The sequence below is a fragment of the Euleptes europaea genome, chromosome 19 (assembly GCF_029931775.1).
Source record: "Euleptes europaea isolate rEulEur1 chromosome 19, rEulEur1.hap1, whole genome shotgun sequence".
NCBI classification, from domain to species: Eukaryota; Metazoa; Chordata; class Lepidosauria; order Squamata; family Sphaerodactylidae; genus Euleptes; species Euleptes europaea.
This window is the reverse complement of record NC_079330.1, coordinates 20754976-20767171: the sequence shown is the minus strand read 5'-3', so window position 1 is coordinate 20767171 and position 12196 is coordinate 20754976. Positions and strand designations below refer to the sequence as shown.

General features: G+C 46.5%; 1 protein-coding gene across 1 annotated transcript in view; it reads right to left on the bottom strand.

The window, feature by feature from the left end:
• RABEP1 (rabaptin, RAB GTPase binding effector protein 1) overlaps positions 1-11825 on the bottom strand; it is a 49800-nt gene extending 37975 nt beyond the window's left edge. The window contains exons 1-2 of the mRNA XM_056865430.1: positions 11700-11825; positions 2911-3114 (exon numbers count right to left, since the gene is read on the bottom strand). Of these exons, the coding sequence (XP_056721408.1) occupies positions 2911-3043 (133 nt within the window). The 5' untranslated portion in view covers positions 3044-3114; positions 11700-11825. The remainder of the gene's footprint in view (positions 1-2910; positions 3115-11699) is intronic.
• Between the last annotated feature and the right edge of the window lie 371 nt (positions 11826-12196).

The window sequence follows — 12196 nt, the reverse complement described above, 5'->3', positions numbered from 1 at the left end:
TCCTCCATGAACATGTCCACTACCCCTCTTAAAGCCTTCCAAGTGGTTGTTCTGAAGATTGGAGAAGGGTCACTAGAAGAGAGGATTGACACCATTTCTACTCCCCGTGAGTCTTCTGCAATTTAACAAGCTCCTTTGAAGCTTCACATCCCCACAAGGAGAGAAAGGGTTAAGTACAAGCCCTTGTGCCACAAGTTCCCTTCGTGTTTTATCTTGGTTGCCCCTAAACCACAGGTGAAGAAGAAACTCCGGGAATCAGTGGAACAGGCTCCCAAGTACATGTGCAGGGTTCAGGTTTTCCAGTTATGCTGTGGTAAGTTTAAACCACGATTGTTCCCTTAGCTTGAGGCAGTACAACAGATCTGGGCATTAAGAACTGCAATTGCATTTTGCAGACTGAAAAATACTACACAAATAATGAATTATCAAAGCAAGATGTTAGTTTAAAACAGCTGCACTCCAACAAATGTACCATAATGGCCTCTCTCTCTCTCTCTCTCTCTATATATATATATATATATTGAGAGAGAGAGCGAGAGAGAGAGCGAGAGAGAGAGAGCGGCCATTATGGTACACACACACTGTACTCTGATATTTTCCAAATGTTTACAGCCAAGATTTCTACAAATCTGTAACTTACGCAACAAAGGCTGTCATGAATAAAGAAATCTTAAGTCAATTAACTGAATCAGTTTTAACTGATTCATCCACATAGATGTTGCATATGAATAACAATAGCTTTGAGGGGGAGAAAGCACACTTTTATTTCCTATTGTAGATATTTCCTTTTTACCCCACTTTCCCTTACAAGGAGCTCAGGGTAGCATATATGCTTCTCTCTCTTTCTCTGTTTTATCCTTGCAGCAATCCTGTGAGATAGGTTAGTTGAGGGGACGTGACAGGCCCAAGATCACCCCAGTGAGTTTCATGGCAGGTGACGATTTGAACCCGGATCTCCCAGGTCCTAGCCCCCACACTTAACCACTACATCTCGTTAACTCTCGTTATTTTGACAGAACATGCACATCACAGCAAACACTGCCTTAGGAAGAGCATTCCCTTCGGTGTAATGGTAAAAGGGGACTGTCTCCTCTAAAATAGTACACACCACCTGAATTTCTATCAATTTTCATATTAAAAGTCTTGGGGAAAAACAAAAAACAGCACTGTCCAGTTAATGGCAAGGGGCACACCTTTGTGTTTGATCAATCAAGCTGATCAATCAGCTACAAGTTCCAGCACTAAACAATCCGTCCTTATGGCCCAAATGCCAATGAAAGTCACAGCAAATCTATATTAAAGATAGGTTGGAAGGTATGGTCAATATATATAAATCAGTATTTTAGGGATAGAAAAATGACCCTAGGTTTTAGAATTTAAACTTACTTAATTGTAGATTAAGATGAAAATAGCCAAATAATAACTAAAGTAAAAACAGATAAAATCAAAGTGTTGTTCACAAAAGAAAGAATATATTCTAATATTCTGTTTTTTATGAGGAGAGTTGGAAGTCGGTTTCTGTATCGCTTTATATTTCACTTTTTTTCTTTCTTTTTGTGATATTTTCTAAGATGAATGTATTGTGTTGTTTGCATACTTTGTAATATTCTGCATACTTCAATAAAACTAACAAAAATTTTTTAAAAAAAGGAAGTCACAGCAAAGACAACAATTCCATTGATTCCAGTCTAAATTCTGAGACAGACACCTAAATAACAGCCAGCCCCACAATATTTTACAGACATCCTTTTCCATAGTCCAGTAAGAATCTAATTTCTTCTACTCACAAAACAGCAAATTGTTACCCCTTGTATAAATGTTTCATCCAAAGAGAACACTTCTCTCTGTGTTTCCCATACAGATACTTCTCTTTTGCCATGTATGCATATGTCACATCACTGGGTGTGCTTGACTATCTCTTGCTTAATTTAGTCTCTCTCGCACTCAGGGGGGAATTAACGGATATCACGACAACCCGATCCCAAAGATCACACACACGCATGCAGAAGTCGAGCCCAATTCCTTTCTCATGCTCACAGCAGTAAAGGGAAAAACAACAACAAATGTCTTTCACTTGGAAAGCAGCATTTAAAATCCAAGCCACAAAGTCCGCAGACGCATTCCACCACTTAAGAGGCAAAGATGCAGACGCTGCCCCGGAAGAGCACTCAAGAATTACATAATGCTCTGGAAAGCTCCTCAATGCCGAAGCGGTGATGAATGCTAACTTGGCCCCTTCTCCAAATTCCCTTCCATCTGACACTGGTCCCAAAACACCGCTGAAGCAACAAAAACTTTTTAAAAGTAAAAAGCAGTTTGGGATTGAAAATAAAAAGAGAGATCTGCTGAAGAGCAAGCCAGCATGGTGTAGTGGTTAAGAGCGATGGACTCTAATCTGGAGAACCGGGATAGTTTCCCCACTCCTGCACATGTGTGGCAGACTCTGATCTGGAGGACCAGGTTTGATTACCCACTCCTCTACATGAGCGATGGAGGCTAATCTGGTGAACTGGGCTTGTTTCCCCACTCCTGCACATGAAGCCAGCCAGGTGACCTTGGGTTAGTCACAGGTCTCTTAGAGCTCTCTCAGCCTCACCTACCTCATTGTGGGGAGAGGAAGGGAAGGAGATTGTAAGCTGGTTTGATTCTCCTTGAACAGCAGAGAAAAATCAGCATATAAAAACCAACTCTTCTTCTTCTGAAGAAGAAGAACCACCCCAAGTATCTTGCAAGGCAAATCCCCCAACTGTACTTAACGCGCTGTCTCCATGTGACGAAAGCTGTACAAAGCATGTGGTTTAGGAGTAGCTAACCGCATATCAACCAACCATGGTATCACTAAACATATAACGTTTTGGTGCGTGCGCGTGTGTGTGTACAGCAGTTAGACCACTTCCTTCACAGCCCTACCTTTCATTATAGCCTGCAGCGAAGCAACCTCTTCCTGCCATTGCTTCTTCACCTCATCGATAGCTTCCTGCTTTGTGTTCTCAGACACCGTAGCGACGGCTTTAATGTTCTCCATTTCAGCCTGGGCTTCCATGAGCTGAGTCCGCAGTTGCCCCAGATCGTCCTGGGCTGCCTGCAAAACTGCATTTTGCCTTTTCAGATCCTCTGAAATAAAATAAAATACAAAGTATTTCCGCTTCATAGTACGGCACCCTACGGTCAGGTGGTGATGCAGGGAGAGTTCAGTGAAACAGAACTCCGGGCAGCTTGTACTATCGGCTCCCAATCCCAATTCAGCACAGACCTCACATGAACACATGAAGCTGCCTTATACTGAATCAGACCCTTGGTCCATCGAAGTCAGTATTGTCTACTCAGACCGGCAGTGGCTCTCCAGGGTCTTAGGCAGAGGTCTTTCACATCACCCACCCGCTTAGTCCCTTTAACTGGAGATGCAGGGGATTGAACCTGGGACCTTCTGCATGCCCAGCAGATGCTCTAGCACTGAGCCACGGCCCCTCCCACAATGAGTGTCATCTCGGCACTGAGTGTACTGTTTTATTCAACCAACAGAATCGTTGGCACTTCATTTATGCCTCAACCACACAAATGGTTATTACTTTGTGCCTCAGTTCACTTTGTGCCTCAGTTCTGCTTCAGGGTCTAAAACAGGGGTGCAGAACTCAATTGTTAACAAGGGCCGGAAATGACATAAATGTCACTTGGTTGGGCCGGGCCATCCCTTGCCAGCCCAGATTGAAAGTTTGGGGGGGGGGGCTACCTCGCGGGCCAGATAAGAGCTCTCATGGGGCCGGATCTGGCCCTCGGCCTTACGTTTAACACCCCTGGTCTAAAAAAAATTCTTAGTCCTATAACAGAACTTTCACATCACTGCTACAGAGTTGCACCTCCTCCTAATCTAAGGAAACTGATAGTCAAAGCTTCCTTGAACTTCTGAAAGTTCAGAGGAAAGAAAGCCCAGAATAATATTAGAAAGAAAAGCACACATTTCAATCATCCTCAGAACAATTCTCTCCACCAATGTGGTGCTTCAGACACATTTGAGAGTTATTAGAGCCCATCTCAAGAATCTATTTAAGCAGCATCCCCTCTAAGAGTTTTCGGCTAAACATGAGGAAGAACTTCCTGACAGAGCGGTTCCTAAGTGGAACAGGCTTCCTCGGGAGGTGGCGGGCTCTCCTTCATTGGAGGTTTTTAAGCAAAGGCATGAACATCTGACATCAATGCTGATTCTGTAAACTTAGGCAGATCAAGAGAAGGAGGGCAGGAAAGGTTGTGTAAGTGCTTGGCTCTTGTAACTTTTTCTTACTTGCCCAGGGTAACACCAATCGCCACTTTGGGGTCAGGAAGCAATTTTCCTCCAGGCCAAATTGGCCAGGGATCCTGGAGAGGTTTTTTTTTTTTTTGCCATCTTATGGGCATGGAGTAAGGGTCACTGGGGTGTGTGGGGGTGAGGTAGTTGTGAATTTCCTGCATTGTGCAGGGGGTTGGACTAGATGGGGCTCCCTCCCAAATCTATGATTCTACGATTCTAATCTATTCAGGACTTTAATGTCTAGGCCTTCCTCACTGCTGTCGTTCACAGTGTGCACAGTCTTTCACCTCTCTTGATGTGGTTCATAAATTGCCTGGGTTTTACCGATAAAGGCATCAGAGTTGGGGTTCCATCTCCCGCCCTTCTGAAAGCCAGTTTTTCATTACAAGCAAAGTGTTCTTCACCTGCATTCCCAAGGGCTGTGATAAAGCAGCCCGCATAAAACAATGCAGGCATTCCCAGGTAGTCATGATTTGTTTTTTTAATCCAAACAAATGGGGCCGTCAGCTTACAGTGGAGACTTTGGGATAGCGGGGAGGGGCCGTGGCTCAGTGGCAGAGCATCTGCTTGGCATGCATAAGGTCCCAGGTTCAATCCCCGGCATCTCCAGTTAAAGGGACTAGGCAAGTAGGTGATGTGAAAGAACTCTGGCTGAGACCCTGGAGAGCCGCTGCCGGTCTGAGTAGACAATACTAACTTCGATGGACCAAGGGTCTGATTCAGTATAAGGCAGCTTCAAGTGTTCATGTGCTCAACACTGTCTCCAGACATCAGTTGTTGCCTCCTGAGGTGTTCTCTGAACTCATGCCTTAGAAGGCCAAGCTAAAAATAGCTACATGTATAACTAGGTAAGTCAGACTAATCAGCAGCTGTTCAATGGTATGACCCATGAACAAGCAGCAAGTGTTCAACACTACCCTCCTTTTAAAGTTATTGTGGTTTGTGATATTTCACATTTGAGCAATGACTCATGTTGGACCCTGAGGTTTGAAAACCATTCATGACACACAATGCAAGAAACCTTCTTCAGTAAAAAAAAAAATTCCCGCCATCGTATTAACGTGGTTTATACTCTCCATTCTGACACATTAAGAACTAACATTTTCTATCATTCCAGATACACAATACCTCGTTTTAGGTTTATTGAGCCCCTCATACTGAGAATGGGACCCGACAGGGAAAGAGAAAAGATAGAAAAGCTCCTACAAGGAGATAATCCTTCAATCACCTCTCAGGTGGCAAAATTTTGTACGGCAGCAATGAAAATTCGTTGCCAGAGAGTAGTCTCTTAGTCCAAATGGCAGATGTAAAACAGAGTTGCACTTACCTGTAACTGCTGTTCATTGATTTCTTCGGTGCAGACACACATGTGGGACTGCGCCTGCGCGCAGGCCTACCGCCGGAAACTTTTTTAGCCTTAAGCCTCAAACTGGGGATGCCCCTCCCACCACAGGCGGGGTCGGCCTTCGCGCCGAAACGTCCGCATGCTCCTGGGCGGGGCATCCCCCCTCCTCAGTTCCTTGCCCGCTGCCGACCAAGATCAATGGCAGGTAAGTAATAGGTTAACATACACTAATTATCCTTTCCTTTCTTCCTTTTTTTTTTTAGGTCGACAGCGGGGTTGGAAGGGAGGGATGTGTGTCTGCACCGAAGACATCAATGAACAGCAGTTACAGGTAAGTGCAACTCTGTTTTCATCTTCTGTCTTCGGTGCAGCCCCACATGTGGGATTTTAGCAAGCTTACCCATCAGGAGATGGGGTCGACTAGGAGAAAAATGTCTGGAGGACTGCTCTGCCAACTGCTGCATCTTTTCTGGCCTGCAGATCCAGCGCATAGTGTCTCATGAACGTGTCCTCCGATGACCACGTCGCCGCTCTACAGATGTTGAAGGAAAATAACAAGCACTGATGGCTACTGGATTTTTAATAATTAAGATTGCTGAGCTGGCTGCGATTTTCCTGAATATAATCCCGAGAGTTGAGTAGGACGATGGCCCCGCCCTTGTCAGCTTCCTTAATGGTTAAATCGGGATTATTGGCCAATTTAATTAAAGCCTCACATTCATCTTTGGAAAAATTATTTCCTTGGAACCTGCGTCTTTTTTCCAGTTTAGTAAGGTCTTTAAGAACCTGATGGTGGAATGTCGTTATTAAATGACTGCAAGAGGAGGGAGTGTAAGTAGAACATGGTCGAAATGTCCGAATTGGGGTGGCAGATTCGCCAAAATGTTCCCTTAATTTAATTAGTCGGACCAACTTAAATATGTCAATGCGGGTTTGAAAAGCTGAGTAGGTGGGTTTGGGAACGTACCCCAAACCCAAATTTAAAACCTGTTGTTCTGTAGGAGATAATACATAATCAGATATATTGACTATGAGATTGCTCTGCGCCGGCCGCGCCTGGGAAAATAATTATATCCCCGGCCTCTCCTGGGTCTTAAAGAGTATTCCCTGAATGAGGAGCGGCTGGAAAGGCTAGAGGAATCACTCTCAGTTTGATTTTGACGGGTATATGTCGCCTATCGGGATCCTTCTGTGGAGAGCAGTGGAAGAGCCCTGTGCCCTAGTGGAGTGAGCCCTAATCTTAAGGGGACATGGCACCTTTGCTTGTTTGTAGGCGATCCTAATTGCCAAGACCACCCATCTCGCTATAGACTGGTTTCCCTTTCCTGGGTCCCTGGTAGCAAACAAAAAGTGAACTAGACTTTCTAAAGTGCTTAGTTCATTCAATAATAAAGAATGGCGCGCTTCAAATCAAGAGTGTGGAGCGTTTTCTCTTCTTGAGAGGCAGGATTGGGAAAGAAGACTGGCAAGACTAAGTCTTATGCCAGATGAAACGTGGAGATAATCTTGGGTCTAAACCTAATACTGGGGTGGAGAACTACTTTCTCATTATAGACCTTGAGAAAAGGACTGTCAATACGTAGAGCTGCTAGCTCTCCCACTCTTCTAGTTGACGTGACTGCCACCAAAAAAGCTATCTTAGCTGACAACACTGAGAGATGGACCTGAGCCAAGGGTTCAAAAGGATCCAGCATGAGTTTTGCAAGGACCAAAGATAGTGACCACTGGGGGGCTAACCTGGGGTTTGGTGGAAACATATTGTTAAGGCCCTTCAGAAAACGTTTGGACAGAGGGTGGGAAAAAACCGTATACCCCTCTACCCTGTCATGAAAAGCTGAAATCGCTGCAAGGTGTACACGCACCGACGAGACTGACAGGCCTCTCTTGGTTAATTCTAAAAGGTAGTCTAAAACCCTGGGGAGAGGACAGACAAAAGGGGAATAGCCGCCATGGCTCGCCCAGTCAAGGAATCTGTCCCATTTCCTGTCATAGGAGTCGCGAGTTGAAGGCCTCCTCGCTTGCAGGAGTACCTCCTGTACTGAAGATGAAAAACCCACTAAAGATTGGGTAGAATTCTACACGCTGTGAGGTGAAGCCTCTGCACATCGTGGTGTGCTAGGTCGCCCCAACAAAGCAAATTCGGATGACAGGGAAGAGTTCTGTAGTTCTCTCCTGCCAGTTGCATCAGTTGAGTGAACCAGATTTGTCTTGGCCACCAAGGTGCTATCAGAATGCAGTCAGTGTTGTCTGCTGCTATCTTTCCCAAGACCCTTGCTAGTAGGGGGAAACGCATAGAACAGGTAGTTGGACCAAGTGATCTGGAACGCATCCCCCAGTGAAGTTGGATCGTTCCCTGCTAGAGAGCAAAAATCTACTGCTTTCTTGTTGCACCTGGTCGCAAATAGGTCTATCTGGGGGGTGCCCATTCCTGAAATATGGGTAGAAGGAAGGGGTCCTGCAGTTCCCACTCGTGATTGGTGGTAAATTCCCTGCTCAGGGAGTCTGCCCAAGTGTTGTGTATTCCCGCTATGTGGATAGCCCTTAGCTCTATGTTGTTTGCCAGAGCCATCTCCCAAACTCTCTGTGCCTCCCTGCAAAGAGGAATGGAGCCCGTGCCCCCCTGTTTGTTGACATAGAACACGGTACAGGAATTGTCTGAGGATATTGTTCTGGAGGATATCTGCGAAAGAGTTAAGTACGTAACGTACAGCCTGTAATTCCAGAAAATTAATGTGTAGGGATGCCTCTCTAGAGCTCCACCTGCCCTGAATGGAACGATTTCCACAATGACCTCCCCAACCCTCCATGGAGGCGTCTGTAGTGAGAGTAAAATCTGGGCTCCAGATAGGGAGGAACGCTCTTCCAGCATTGGAGTCTAACACAGCACCAATAAATTGTGCCTTGGGGGAAGGATCCAATTTTGATTTCTTTAAATTGACCCTCAGACCAAGCTTGACGCAGGTGGATAGGACAAGGTGCAGATTGGCAGATAGCGTGACTGGGTCGGTGGCTGTGAGTAGCCAGTCATCGAGGTAGGGATAAATGCTACAACCCTGATCTCCGAAGAATGACATCACAACTGCCATACACTTAGTGAAAACTCTGGGAGCTGTGGCAAGACTGAATGGGAGGACGGAGTACTGGAAGAATTCATACCCATAATGAAACATGAGGAAACGTCGATGGTCTGGGTGGATGGACACATGAAAGTATGCATCTTTAAGGTCCAAGACTGCAAACCAAATGTTGGGTGTGATGAGTTCCATAACAGAGGGTAGGGAGACCATCCTGAACTCTGAAACTCTCAAACATTTATTTAGAAACCTGAGATCAATGATGGGTCTAGAATCCCCATCTTTTTTGTCGACCATGAAAATCCTAGAAAAGAAACCAGAACAAGGGGGATTAACCTTTTGAACAGCACCCTTTAGGAGAAGTTCTTCTAGTTGGGGTGCAAAATCCGGAAAGGGGTTATCTCCTGCTAAACTGGCGGGAGAGCAAACGGGGACAAACTTGAATTCCAAGCGGTAGCCCTCGGAAATAACCCTGAGGACCCAGGCGTCTGAACAAATGGTCCGCCAGGCCTCATAAAACTTTGACAACCTATTTAAGAACGGTAACTCTTCTAGGTTGGACTGTGGAACTAGTCAGAACTTTTGGGAGGACTGTCTTTGGTCCTTATGCTGAACGTTGGGAGCTGGACGTTGCTTAAAGCTATGCTTTGGTTGGGCCTGTTGGCTGTGGTGTTGGAATTTCCCTTGCTGAGGATACGGTTGAAACCTCTGGAACCGTTGATATTTGTTAAACGAAGGGCCGAAGTTCTGCTAACGGTACTGTGGCTTGTCCCGTTGCTGCTGTTGGAAAGGGTGGGCCACTCCCAGGGATCTTGCTGTTTGACGATCCTTCTTTAAATTTGTGAGGAACTCAGTGGTGGTGGAGGCGAAGAGAGTGTCCCCTTCGAAGGGAAGGTCTTCGATGTGTGACCTTGTATCCAATGGGAGGGCCGTAGTACGAAGCCACGAATGACGTCTCAGGGTGACTGCCGAGGCCATCGTTCTAGCTGTCGGCAGCGTGCTTGCCAGCGTTAATTTCTTGCCTTGACAGGCGGGTGGCTTCCGCTTGAATTAAACGTAAGGTGCTTTTAGATTCCTCGGGAAGCAGTTCAATGTGAGGGGCTGCCTTCTCCCACAGGAAGAGTTGGTACCCCCCCATGATTGTTTGGTAGTTAGCGATGCGGAAGCTTAGGGCTGAAGAGATGTAGGTTCTTCTGCCTAATTGGTCTAACCGTTTGCTTTCCTTGTCTGCGGGCGTCGAGTGTGGGCCCTGTCTCTGTCTGGATTGCATCTCAGTAGTCACTATAGAGGAGGGAGGAGGATGAATCATGAGGAATTCTGCCGACTCAGGCTTTATTCTATAGAGATTCTCAATCTTCTTAGATGATGCAGGGGTGGATTCAGGTTTTTTCCAAATCGATTTGGCAACTTCGGAGAGCCCCTCTAAGATAGGAAAGGAGGCAATACTTGGGGCATCAGGGTACAGACAACTGAAGATTTTGTCCTTAGGCCTGTTATCGGCTGTTGAAATGTTGATATCAAGGGCTTCAGCCATCCTTATCATTTGTTCTGTCCTCAGTTTCAAGTCCTCCGAAGGGGATATAGCGTCCGTGTCTCCTACCAGCTCATCTGGTGAGGGTTCCGAGACTCCTTCAGAACTCTCAACTGAGTCTCTGGCTTCCGAGTCTTCTGGATCCGAATCCCCTCTGGGCGTCCGCTGGGTTAGCGGGGTGAAGGGGGAAGGGAGTTGAGGTGTCTTGAGAACCACTGGCTCTCCCTGGATGGATAGTTGTCTGAACCTGCAAAACTCAATCCAGTCTTTAACGAGCTCTGGTGAGATGGTGGGTGCAGACGTAGAAGGAGCGGGTTGGAGAATCTGTTGCGGTACCGAGGGGGTCGGTACCAGGGATGATGGATCCAACGGGTCCGGATCCGAGACGAGCAGAGGGTCCTCTAATGGCTCTAGTTCAATGTCGGAAAAGGACTGGAGTGGAGAGCCCAAGTGGGGAGATGGTGTCCTCGGTACCAGGGTCGGTGCCGGTTGAGAGAGGTTTGGATCCGAGGTCTTAGACGTTGGCGCGGTCTTCTTGTGTACTGAGTGACCGGATCCAGAATGCTTCTCCTGGTGCTTGGATTTGTGTTTATGTTTTTTGGCCACGTGGGTCGGATCCGAGAGTGTCGGATCCGAGGGCTTCGGGGTCGTGCTGGCACCGGGGGTCGGTACCGATTGTGTCGACTGCGCGTCTCCCGGAGTTCTGGAACCCGTCGAAGAGGAGGGCGCTGAAAGGGCTCTTTTCCAGAGTTCGGTGCTCAGCTGGTGCGTGCGAGCATTGCGAGACCGGGTAGAGAAGCCTTGGCATATTAAACATTTCGAAACGTTGTGCCCCTCGCCCAAGCAGCTTAAGCAAAGATCATGCTGATCTGAGTGCGGCATCTTAGCAGAGCATTTTTTGCAGAGTTTGAATGGGGTTTTGGGGGCCATCGCGGCTCTCAGCACGGGGCCGAGGGGACCGTAAGAGGAGATTTCTCTTTCCCTTTTTAGGATCTTCTGAGACTGGGGAAACAGAAGGAAGGGAGCTGGCTAGGCGGGCTACGCACGGCTCTAAACGACTTACAGATGATAATGAAGAAAACGACGAGTCTGAGGTAAGGCGAAAAGCTCTGATCTAAGCGGCGGCAAAAAAGGAACTGAGGAGGGGGGGATGCCCCGCCCAGGAGCATGCGGACGTTTCGGCGCGAAGGCTGACCCTGCCTGCGGTGGGAGGGGCATCCCCAGTTTGAGGCTTAAGGCTAAAAAAGTTTCTGGCGGTAGGCCTGCGCGCAGGCGCAGTCCCACATGTGAGGCTGCACCGAAGACAGAAAATGAACTTGGATGTTATTTATTTTATTTTCTTAAGTGATTTAAGACTCGGACTGTAAACCTTTGTTGGTAAGACCATTTTAGTCCATGTATCTTGTTTTATCTGGCCAAGGGCTGTAAAAAAAAAAAAATCATTCCAGATAACCTACAGCTTACCTTCCTTCGCCAGGTACAGCTCTTTAAATTTTGCCCTCTTTTGATTAAACTCTTGCTCAAGTTGCTGTTTTGTGCGCAGAAATTCAGCATTCACTTTTTCCAATTCTGCTACCCGTTGAAGGAGTGCTAAAATGACAAACAAGATTTAAAAAAGAGCCATGAGATTGACAGTCAAAAGAGCCACATATCTTCATGAACGCATTTAAAGCAATAGTTCTTGCTCTCTGAGCATGACAGGAAATGCAAGAGCCTATCCAGATGACAGCTTCGCCCTCAGCAATACAGGTATCACAAAAAAGAGGTACCAACTTGGTACAGGATTATCGAGTAACAATTATTCTTCTGGACTCCCCACTCCAATCCGATTTCTCTGTCTTTCAGTTGGGTTGGAAGGGATGAACACAGGGCCTTGTACACAAAGATCCAAAATGGCGACCAGCACGCTGCTGTGTCATGTTCTCCTGCCAGAATTTTAGAGATTTAGCATTTATTTTAGC